The 12,573-nt window shown below is 39.4% G+C and overlaps 1 protein-coding gene across 1 annotated transcript in view; it reads left to right on the forward strand.

Annotated features, from left to right (window-relative positions):
- eipr1 (EARP complex and GARP complex interacting protein 1) overlaps window positions 1-9,904 on the forward strand; it is a 56,955-nt gene extending 47,051 nt beyond the window's left edge. Inside the window, exons 7-9 of the mRNA XM_037695180.1 lie at window positions 1,385-1,552; window positions 4,250-4,417; window positions 9,730-9,904. Of these exons, the coding sequence (XP_037551108.1) occupies window positions 1,385-1,552; window positions 4,250-4,417; window positions 9,730-9,904 (511 nt within the window). The remainder of the gene's footprint in view (window positions 1-1,384; window positions 1,553-4,249; window positions 4,418-9,729) is intronic.
- Window positions 9,905-12,573: the final 2,669 nt, after the last annotated feature.

The raw sequence follows: 12,573 nt of genomic DNA on the forward strand, positions 1-12,573 counted from the left end.
TATATAGTCGTTTGAAGCCCGTCCCACACTGTCAATATTCTAAACAATGTTTCTAAACGTTCAACAAGAGCACAGAATGTCATGATTTCAGCTCCCTGCCTCCTTTGCTCTTTGCCACCTGCAAGCGTTCTTGGCCACGCCCACTTCTTCGTTCTGCATGGAGAAGAACTGATCAGCTGAAACAGGAAGTTTATCCTGCAGTGTGGGTTGCACAGAGGTGCAGGAAGAAGCTTTTTCTGCAGCTCTGGGCTACAAATTACATGCCGATCGTACGGCTCATCCATCACTCAGCCAACTGTGTGTCATGTCCAAACTTATTTTGAAAAACCACGATGGAGCGAGTCTGCAATAAACGAACCGCGAAGTAGCGAGGAACTACTGTATTGATCAAACATTTTAGTTGCTGTTAGTTAATTTTCAAAAGTCGTGCTATGTTAATCAGCTTTGTAAAGACTTTAAATCAGGCTTTTTTTTTTTTTGCTGACGTAATTTAACAAGCTAAAATCTTTTTATGAATTCAAATTTTAAAAAATGTAAAATTTTTGCAAAATGGCACTTTTTACTCTTCTGAAGACTTTTCAAAGCTGTTTTGCAACATAAGAAACATATATATATATTTTTTTGTCTGGTGTTGTGGTCCAAGGATGAAACCATAAGCTAGTTTGCCCGCATAAGATAGCAGCCTGCTGTGTCTAGAAATGAATTCGACTGGAGTGGAGTTTGTGCACAATAAGCTTGAAGAGGTTAAACAACAGAGAGGAAGGGATCCACTATCAGATGTATTTACTGGTGCAGCTATTAGCGTTTTAATGCACCAGTAATAAATCCCTCCAGAACCAATAGTTAAATTCATACTACTGTTGGCTAGTAAAGGTCCCATCAGTGAATCTGCCTCTTGAAATAAGGATAATATGTAAGTCAAAGGAAGAGGCCATTTGTTCTTCTATAATTAGGGAAAGTATATGTAAATGTATAGGAGATGAAAAAAGCGGAGGTGGCCAGAAACATGTTTGAAAATCCATTATACAGTGCATCTCTTCCTTCTTCTGTCATATCACCATTAGCTTCACTGCAGGAGGAACTCAAGGCTGTTCGGTTATGAGGCTCGCCTTTATAATTTAACTCTGCCTGCATTGGCTTCTTTATTGAGCTTGGCCTTCACTGACAGACATACAGAACCACGGAAAAAGGCTTTGATTTAGCTTAGGAATGTTCTCACTTGTTTGGATCCTGTAAATCATGTTTGTTCTGTCATATCCCCCTTCCCTTTTTGATTCCCTCTATCCTAATCTGCTTCTGCTCTTATCTTTTTTTTTTTCTTCCTCCAAGCTGTTCGTCTTGTCTCTGCTTTCTAATCGCTCCTCTTTTATCTTCCTCTTTCCAGTCAGATCTACTGTATAGAGAACGCTCATGGCCAACTGGTGCGTGACCTGGACTTCAATCCCAATCGACAGTACTACTTGGCGAGCTGTGGGGATGACTGCAAGGTCAAGTTCTGGGACGTCCGTAATGTTCAGGAACCTGTAAAGTCCCTGGAGGAGCACTCGCACTGGTGTGTGGATCCATAGAGGTTAAAACTGCCTTTACATGAGCAACAACATGTTTTCATATCTCACTTGACATGAAACTGATCATCAATGTACGACGGAGCTTTAGGGCCACGCTAAGGAAAAATAATTACATTGCCACACTAAGAAGAAAAAATTAAAAGCCAAATAAAGTCCTAGTATTACGAGAATAAAGTCGTACGAGATTTTTTTTGTTTTTTAATTTTGCAGCTGTCATTTATTTATTTATTCATTTTCCATGAGTCGGATCCACGACGTGACCTGTCAATCAATCCAGTAGGCATGTCAGTAAATAACCAGTCCAAAGCTAAATGCTCCTTACCTGCAGAAAGCTGCTGCAGCCCATCAGAGCGTACCACCTTACTGTAAGCAGGTTTAAAGTCCTGATACTGATAATAATCTGATGCTGATGTGCTAACAGATTAACTACAGTATATCCTTGTTTGTAAAACCAATATCAACGTATAACTTAACAAGATGCTCAACGTTGTTCATTTTACCACAGTTAAAATGTGGTAAACCCTGTTCGGATAATATTACGACTCATTTAGCTTCGGATTGGTCATTTGCTGACACGCCTACTGGATTGATTGACAGGTCGCGTTATGGATCTGACTCGTAGAAGAAGAAAAAAACTACGAGAGCTGCAAAAAAAAGTCTTATTCAACTTTATTCTTGTAATACTAAGTCTTTATTCTTGTAATTTTATGGTTTTTAATTATTATTTTTTTTAGTGTGGCCCTAAAGCTCCGTCGTATCAATGCATTATCCAGAGTTATATTTTAAAACTGAAGATTTACCAATACTAACAATAAGATGTTTTTTTTTTTTTTACCAGGAAATTTGTCAGTATTCAAAAAAATTCAGTGGTGCTGACTTCTGGTGATTATTCTGATGTCTGTAGTGAATTCCGTTTCATCTTCTGGTATTAAAAAACCTGCCAATTGTAGAGAGGTTGTTTTTTTTATGTTATAACTTTTTTCAACATTGCATCAGAACATTCTCTTTTAACAATCGTAAAACTGACAAGCTATGTAAAGAATGTTAGTTTTATGACAATTTTTATTTATTTTTATGTTACCATTTTGAGATTTTATCAAAACATGCATTTTAATACAAATTTAGAGAACTCCTAAACAAAATGTACTTTATGAAACTCGAAATATTTTTTTAGTTTTGCATTTGCACAAAAGCCAGTTTTGTTTTGATTTGGACAGAATTAAAACACGGGATAGTTAGGAAGCTCAATATTCAGGCATATTCAGAAAGCACGTTCGCAATAACAATCAATATGATGATGATGCTTTCACTCCACTTTTGATTGGTTTCTTATTCAGTAATTGCTTTATCTCCGGACTAATGAAATGCCCTGACTACTTCTGATGTAATAAAAGGTACTAATACAGTCATTAAATCTGCAGCCACTTGGTTAGTCGTTTGGACTGAAACAGAGTGGGTCGTAGCCAAGTCCAGCTTCGGGTTGTCTCCAGAAGAAGCTTCAGGCGTTGCTAACAGCTGAACAGTCGACCGCAGATGTGTTGGTGTGGGAGACACATTGTCTCTTGTGTGAGCTGAATAGATGATCAGTGTGTTTCTGTGAGCCAAACTGGGATCTTGTTGCAGCACACCACTCCTCACCTGACATCAGGTGGCACACACACACACACACACCATAAAGCACACTCAGATTTTGTCAACGTGCACGCACACGGGCAGACGTTATCTCCCAAAAAAGAGACGGGCTTTGCAAACATATCCATAACCGTAGATTACAGCCGATGGGATGTCTTCCGATAGGTGATATGCATGTATGTGTGGATTTACTATCATTGAATCTGTGTTTTTGCAAAAGCTTTCGTTTTATCTGTGTGGCCACATTGGTTTGTGCGCGTTCTATAAAGCATATTCTCATTTGTATTCGCCTGTATGAACATCTGACTTCAGTGCGATGCATACATGTGTGGGTGTTTGTCGTGCGTGCTCATTTGTAGGAGCGCAGCCAGGATATGGCCTCAGGGCTGCTGGGGGTATTAGAAACTATTTTTTATTTTTTTTTGCAGGGAAGCGGATTAGGGGAGCGCAGGGAAAGACGTGGCCATGGCTGATTTTTCTGTCAACAGCCTCGGTTATCCCTCAATCCCTTCCTGTGAGGGAACTGGGACCGCACTCTGAGCTGCGCCCTGGGCACACAAAGAACGTGTGAAAAAGGAAAAAAATAAAAAATAGAAAAGCAAGTCAGAGAGGCAGTATTGAGGGTAGAAAGAAGGGACAAAATAGGGAGAATACGGGAGGGAAAGTTGTGAAAATGAGCAAGAAATAAAGCAAGGATCATGGAGTTTTTGATAATAATCATCAGCTCATGTGAATAAGCTCAAATATAGACTGGCTGCAAGCTACCAAATCCGCATTACTGGCATCTGAATACTCAAATAGAGAATGTCTCTGTAGGAGCGCTGCATTTTCTGCAGGATTTGTGTGGGAGGCTGAGTGCGTGCATGTGTGGTCCACTCACATATTCAGTAAACAAACTATCACAGCATTCAGCACTTGCTGCGGGGCTCTTCACCCACACAGAGCTTTGTTCAGAATAATTTTAGTCATATGCATGAATGTAAAAAACGTATTGCACTTTCCCACATTGCTGCGTTGTCTTAATTCTGAATGAATTTTGTGTGTCCCAGGGTGTGGAGCGTCCGCTACAACCACAGCCATGACCAGCTGGTGTTGACAGCCAGCAGCGACAGCCGTCTAATTCTGTCCAATATGGTGTCCATCTCCTCAGAGCCATTCGGACACTTGGTGGACGACGAGGAGCTCAGCGAGGGGGAGGAAAACCATCAGGAAGATAAGTAAGAAAAAATAATGAAAATTGGTTTCCAGTTTCTGAAAACCCCGGCTTCTGCTCATTTCATGCAGACTTTGACTTGAGCTGGTTGGCATTTTTTTTATTTTTATGAGGAATAAAAATGTGAAATTGTTTTAATAAGAGAATTATTAAAGCAAACACAAAGTAAAGTTTTTAAACTTGTGACTTTTTTCCTAAATGAAAGAAGAGGTTGAGTGACATCTGCAAATTAAAAACCTTTGAAACCAGGCAAAGGAAATAAAAACCTGCACCATCACTAATGCATGTTAATCTTTTTAAAGGATTTTATAACATTCCATTCCTTTCTTGGTGTATCTGCTAGTCTGCTGAACTTCTTTCTCTTGTTTAAAAGATCCACCTCTGCTTTCATACCGATGGACTCCCATTGTGTTTAAGCACCGTTTGATATCAGGTATGAATAGGCATCATCCTATTCAGCATGATGGCTGACATTGACCAGTCATCAAGTAGGATCATCTAAAACCAGCGATGGTGGCTGATATTTATGTGCTGGTTTATTGTTTAATTGCATTGACTTTGCCCTGAAACTGACACATGTTTTATGACTGATTTTACTTCCTGCTTGCTCTCGATGAAGATGGACGCTTTTCCTCACGCTTCTGCCTTCCTCCTGCTTCTGCTCTTGTACTGTGAATCTTTTTCAGAGCCTCTCTTTACATATCTTCTGAATTGTAAATTATGGATATGCTCAACTGATCTCAACGCAATTGATAAAATTTTTTCGACAAGAAGACGGGGTGAAGGAGAGCCCTCATGCTTTGAAGAGAAAGCTGGATACACTATGGGTTACTGGGGGCAGTGGAAGATTGTGTGTCTGCCCGTATTGTCCGTTGAGGATGTAGAAGATACATAATTGGATTTATGATAACAGCTGCACAGAAATCTGTTGGAGTCAGTCTCCCCACCATCACAGACATCTACACCTCCAGATGCAGGAAGAGGGCCACCTGCATCATGAAGGACCCCACCCACCCAGCACACACACTTTTTGCCCCACTCCCCTCAGGAAGGAGGTTAAGGAGCATTAAGTGTAGAACCACTAGACTGAGGAACAGCTTCTACCCTGAGGCTGTTAGACTCATGAATCTCTAACTAGAATAATCACTGTGAAAAACCATATCATGTTGCTGCTGATCTGTTTCATGTTGCTGCTGATCTGTTTCAATGTTGATGTGTTCATGCGTGCACATCTGCTCACAGACTCATGTTCATGTTTGTGGTGATGTTCAATGTTTTATGTTATGAGTGCTTAGTGTATATTTAGTTGATGTTTTTCTTAGTTCATATCTTAGATGTTATTACTGTTTTTCTTATACATTTTATTGTTGGATGTAACTGGGACCCTGCGTACATAATTTCGCTCCACCACATGTACCACATGAGGTGCGAATGACAATAAAGAAACTCTGACTCTGACTCTGACTCTGATGATTACCTGGCTTATCGTCAAATTTGAAAATCATCTTTTTTTTTTTCTTTCATTTACCATTTATTTATACAGGTAGTCTCATTGAGTCACGATAACTCATTTTCAAGAGAGACCTGTTTTAGGGAGCCAATGGTAGGGGTTAAGGACCTTGCTCAGGGGCCCAGAGTGGGGCAAATAAGGGTGGAGGCAGGTGTGGGTGTTTCACCTTTTCCATCCACATTTTGATGTTGACGGTACCGGGAGTTGAACCTGTGACTTGCCAATCACAGGCCCATCTTCTAACCTCTGTGCCACCACTCCCCCACAGAGCAGCGTCTGTTCTAGCCATTGCTAAGCTGCCTGGCATGTGAAGGAACGTGCCGTGCTTTGAGCATTCACTCAACTGCTTTGTGAGCTAAGCTGCAAGCTGGACGCGATTTCTAAGAATCGCAGGCCACTTGCAGCTCCTGGAACTTGCTGGCGTGAAGAAACTGACCTCGGAGAAGGCTACAAGCACGGCCCGGCAGAGTGACCACAAAATTTGGCTGTTTGGATTCGCTATTTGAGATGTACCAGCAGAACTATGAAGGCAGACAAAAAATCAAGCAGAGTCGGCCTGTCCCAAAACAACGTTATCTGAATCTGGCTTCCCCGCTTGGCCTTGAATTGGCCATCTATCTCAAATTTTTCCTGGAGGTTATGTGAACAAGAAGCTCTGCTCCCCCCCCCCCCCCCCACACACACACACCACCACCACCACCACCACCACCACCACCGACGACATCTGTGGACCTGTATCAGAGCTGAACCGGCTGATAGGCACTGTACCATTTCTTATCAGGACTATGGAACTTTCTGGCAGTGTCCATGGACAACTCAACACCTTTGTCAGCCTCCTCATGCATAAATGTATTATGATGTCATTAGTTTGTTGCTGTTTATGTGCGAGATCTTTTTTGCAACTTTCACACTGTGCCCCGGCCAGGACATAGTGCGAGATACAATTTTTTTAAATCTCCCCACCCCTCATGTTTCTCTTTTCTTTATCTACTTTTGTCTGTCTGAAACAGGTCTCTCTTGTAAATGAGTCCTCAAGGCTCACTGGGAAGTAACCTGTATAAATAAAGGTTGAATGATTTATTTTGGCAAATAAATGATAAAAATAATATCTAAAAATTTAAGTCTGGTCCTCTGGACATTCAAAAAATGAGCATACATGTTGAGCATGCATAAAAATAATACTTTGGTTATTCTGCTAAAGGCAACAAAGATTCATCCTCCAAGGGTGAGGTTTTCTTAGGTTATAATGATGTTTAAATTCTTGAAGAGGATAAACTAAGAATGAATGAAACGTCACGAGCTTAAATAGCATCACAGCTAGTTATAGATGTTTCTAACATCTGTCGGTGCTCCTTCTGCAAACACCAATAAGTAAGCCATTTAATTTAGTTGCAGTTCTTTTCAAGATAATTTTATCTTAAGCATTTCATTAACTTTGGCCTGTTTTGACTCAAAATGACTTTTCCCTGGTGCTTTAAGTGCATTACAAATGTGGAGTCTCAGACACAAGCATATCATATGGAATAGAAATATTTATACTCTAGTTTTTTTGGGGTTTTTTTTTGCCTTTCCTGTGTTTCTACAGTGTCATGAGGGTCTAATGGAATAAACCAAGACTGAAGACTCTACGAAAATGTGCCGTGTGTATTTTGAGCTGTTCGTTTGATAATGATTCTCTCAAGATTAAAGCTGACTGCCTGAACCTACGCTCTCATATTCTTTGACATTCAGAAACATAAAAGTATAGAGGTAAAACATTAAAAATGTGTTTCTGTCAAAACACTTCAGATGTTTTCCTTTTTCTTTCCCTCTGTAGCCCTAATAGTTGATTTAAAATAGCAGGAAACTCTTCTGTAATGGTTACTGTTCATGCTGTCCAAACCTGCCACGGTCCAACATCCATTACGGTCCCATTCCCCCTCTCAGCTGAAACTACCAGCTCTTACACTCAATGGCTGACTCTCAACCACAATTATCAACTCTTCTTCCTAATCACCAGCACTCAGCTTTAGTTTTAACCCCTCCACTGCAGCCATTGACCTCTCCTTGTTGTTCTTCTCATCATTACTGGACACTGTGTACCGACCAGTTCCAGTTGTCAGACCATCTGGGGTGAGGGTTGTTTTAGAAGCATAATAAAGCAGTGTTTAAATTTCCATAGGAGATAAAGGAGAAACTAACTTAATGCATCTTATCGATATGTGTTTTTTTTTTTGTGTGTGTTATTTAAGCTCACCCAGACTTAGACCTTTTGATGGCAACCATGTCAATATTTTCCAAACTCCTCAAGTTTTGACGTCATCAGAAAAATCCCATTTCCACAGTCCATATGGGCAATCTTATTTTTTGGTCAAAAGGTTTTAAAAGTAGCCCTACAATTATCGTGTTTTTAAAGTTGTCACTAAAAAGAAGTCAAAAAGAAAAAGTTCACTTGTGAATCAGCATGAATAATTTGGCAAAAATAAATAAAAGGGCAACAAATGTAATGTCATGGTGCACTTCATATCAGCTCACTGCATACCACGTCAAGTCAATCAGAACTAGTTTTTTATTGCAAAGCAAATGTTTTATATACATTTAAAAGTATAATATTATAGTATAATGTATGGTTTTATATCAATTGTTTTATTTACATTAGATTAAGGCTTAGCATTAGGGATTAGGGTTATATACACCAAGTAAAGTACAAATGTAGACATTTCTATACCTATATATACATGTTTAGCTACAACGGTAAGTAGCGTAGTGAGTTATTATATATAATATGCTGTAGATGCTATTTTGTGCTTTGGCTTCGCTGCCTTCTGTCAGGCTTCAGCAAGGCTTTTTTTCTTGTTTTAAACTAATTTTAAAAACTTGTTTGAGACTGTTCAAATTGTGTTTTTGTCTCAAGAACATTTCTACAAAAGTCACTTAACTTTCATTTGATCTCCTACTTTCAAATTATATTTATTAGAAAAGCTTTCACAATCAGGCTGGTAAATATGTGACCCCTGAAGAATGATGTTCGGCAGTTCGTCGGCCGTTAAACTGTTCAGCGACATTATCCCCAAAAATCTTTTAAACCCCTGGTGTAACTAAGGCCAAGCCCAGTATTTGTTAGGATCACTCGAGTGCTCCCATTTGTGCCTTTTTTGTTCTTTTCCTTCCAACTGAATGTATACGAGTGTCACATCTAAGAGTGATTTTATTTTAGGCTGCAGTCCAGAGGGAGCAGCTACTGTCAGCGCAAAAATGTTAAGGTCTAAAATAAATCCAAATGTTTAAATCACACTTTACCCACAGGACTACTTACAGAAGGGGGTTTGGGAGGAATTTAGGTTTGCAATAATGCTGGATCATATTTCTAAATTGTTATTTATTGTACAGTTATAGTAGCAGTGGGAGAAATGTGTCTGCATTGGGCAAGATGTTGTTGGTGTTTTAAACAGATGGATTGCATAAAAATAAAAAAAAAAGATGATTTTATCCAGACTGTTCGCACCTTTTTAAGTTGTGTGATGCTTGTAATGAGCTCTTTATGTGTAATGCTTCCGATTAACTTACACGTGCAGAGAAAAATAGCATGCACACCTCTGAAGCTCTTTTGCCTGCTAATGGTGCTGATGTTGGCCAGTGACCTTATGAGACTTCTAGTTTCCATGGATACATCCAACATTGTAAAATGCAGACATTTTCTCAATTAAATCTGCAAAATCAAGACAAAAGCACTAATGTATTCTTCTAAACAAACTAAAACGTAAAGTATATCATCCTTTTTATGTCTCAGAGCTGACCTCTTTGCACATTGTGTTTATATAACGCAGGAGTAAGGAGCCTCTGAAAGACAGCGTGGTGTCCACCTATGAGGAGCACGAGGACAGCGTGTATGCAGCTGAGTGGTCATCAGCTGACCCCTGGCTTTTTGCGTCTCTGAGCTACGACGGACGCCTGGTTATCAACAGGGTCCCCCGAGCTCTTAAATACCGGATCTTGCTGTGAGACAGACGAGTGCTGCCAGCGACCTTTTATGAGTGCGAGTGCCTATATGAGTGTGTGTCTGATGTAAATGTATCATAGTATTTATATCCCACTCATTACTGTAAAAAGTTGTTGCTTGTAAACATTAAAGAAAAGTCTCTGGATAAAAGTTTGACTTTGAGGCATTTATTTAGGCTCCTAATTTATTTAATAACTACAATCAGTATTTGTCCTCATATCCCAATGTCACTCATTTAGCTTTTGTCAGAACTGCAATTTTGTCTCCAATGTAAAGAACATTGCTGGTGTCTTAAGGACATCGTAATGGAATCAAGGTAAAATTATGAAGAAATAAAAGGCACTTTATGCGTTTGCTTGACCAGAATTTAATTCCATTTATTTATAAAGCGCTAGTTCACAATACAAGTCATCTCAGGGCACTGTGCAAAAATATTCACATACATTAAAATGCCATTTAGCAAAAGTTCTCTATCTAGAGTAACCAGCAGATACATTTTCTCTGTTGCATTCTCTGATCCTGAGCAGCACATTGGCGACAGTGGAAAGGAACGACTCCCATTTAACAGGAAATCATATCCAGCAAAACCAGGTTTAGGATGAGCCCCAGCTGTAGACCACAAGATTTGTGTACAGGTAATGGGAATTTCACCATCTCAAGTTCAAGTTTATAGACTTTCGCATCACGTGGTACATGGGGTGGAACGACATTATGTACTTGGGGGTCTGTGCCTGTTTATTAGAGTCTCTCTGAACCTGGCATGTAACGATAACTGCACATCGGCAAATCCAAATCAAAAAGCGATTCTAAAGATAGAAGAAACATAAGTTTGTAAGTACGAGCAGAAGACTCGATACAACAAGGGTGATTCCAACAAAGTTAAGTCAGGTCAACTGGATGTTTTTTAGTTTGTTGTGACTCCTCAGACTGACAAAGTACTTTGGATGAAACGTAAAAAAAACAATCATCCATATGACCTGACTTAACTTTCTTGGATTTTTTTACCTGCATTATTGAGCATGAACTTTGAAACAAGGGTGATTGTTTTGTAGAGCTACTGTGAGGTGGTTTGCTGTTATCCACTTTGTATAATTCTTTACCTAGGGATTACAAGAATACACAATGAGGATAAAATTTAATAGTGAAATTTCATCAAACCTTTTATTTATTTGTTAAGCCAACCTTTGTCAGAGCATTACCACCTATCAGACAATAATGTAACATTGTTCACCAATGGGTTTAGTGCAGTGGTGCCATTGGCCCCAAAATTCTATCAGTACCAGTTCCAATAACTTTTTGCACAGGAACGTGATGCAGCAGCTTTCAGAAACCCAGTGCTTTTTGTACTCAAGGCCACCTGCATGATTTATTTGTGTGCATGTTCAATGATGTGGTGCAGTGAACTGCATTGTTCACACTCTGGTTCAACAGGTTGCAACAATAGGCTGCTTTAACAGGCAATTTAAAAATGTCTGATTTCTCAACAGAAATTTCAAAGTAGTATTTATTCTATTAACAAAAATCAGGTTGTTCTGCTCGGACTGGAAGGTTGTCATACAGTCCTCAACATAAAGAGGATGCTGATCCCATGACTTTTCTTTGAAGACAGGTTTTTGCTGTGGTGCCCAGTGGGTGTAGTGATTTTATGAATATTACAGCCAGTTTTCAAGTTGGACAGTGAGTAAGGCTCAAATAGGTTAAAAAATGTTACATTTATTATTATTATTATTGCTCTGTTTTGATTATTGCACTAACTGCATAAGCCTATGGCTGTATTGAATTTTTCACTTACAAAAATTAATTTAGTCAATAATAACTTTATCAACCGTGAAGCCAAACTGAACAACAATATGGCAAAAAGCTTTCTGATAGAAAACTTTTTTTATTGCTCAACCAGAAGGTGATTTGAAGTTTTTACATGTGCATAATCAAAATAGTACAACAAATGTGTTTATTAATATTAGCATCAGGCACTGTCTGTCTTTTGGCTTTGTACAAGTGCAGACAGCTTTAGGGAGAAACTGCTTAAATTATTACTCAGATCTCAAATTTGCTGTTGATTTTCTGTCCATTGATTTTTAAATTAACTTTCTAATAGTTTTATTGATTTTACTGGAAGTGCTTCTGTCCAATGCAGACTTAAAGGCCGCAGTAAATTCAAAGCATTTAGAACTACAAAAACAAACACGTGATGCCTTTTCACCAGCAGGCGACAGGGAATACCTGCTGCAGTCGTGACTGTTTTGTACCATTTCCTGATTTTCGTTTAACCCTCAGTTGAATAGTCTTTTAATTCTTTTTTTATAGGATTGCATTGGAGCTACTAACCAAATGTTGATTTTTGTCATCTCGGTCTTGTACCCCTCACTCATCGCTCATCTCCCATCCACATGCCCTCCTTTTTTGAATGCGTATGTGCTGAGGCTGGTCGATAGTGACAGTCCAAGTCCTGTGTTATGGCAGACACTACCGACAGGCCTTTTAATTGCAGCCTGACTTCAAAGATCACACATCCACATGTTCACACATACTCACACACAGTAGGGGGGAAGGGCATGGGCACTTTATTAGCTTTCAGCAGTGCTGTGGCTGAATACAGAATCTATTTGTCTAATCAGAGACCCTGCTCACACACAACCGCTGTTACCCTGCAGTCAAATACTGCAAGGGG

Source organism: Nematolebias whitei, chromosome 21, assembly GCF_014905685.2.
Source record: "Nematolebias whitei isolate Nwh7 chromosome 21, NemWhi1, whole genome shotgun sequence".
Lineage (NCBI taxonomy): Eukaryota > Metazoa > Chordata > Actinopteri > Cyprinodontiformes > Rivulidae > Nematolebias > Nematolebias whitei.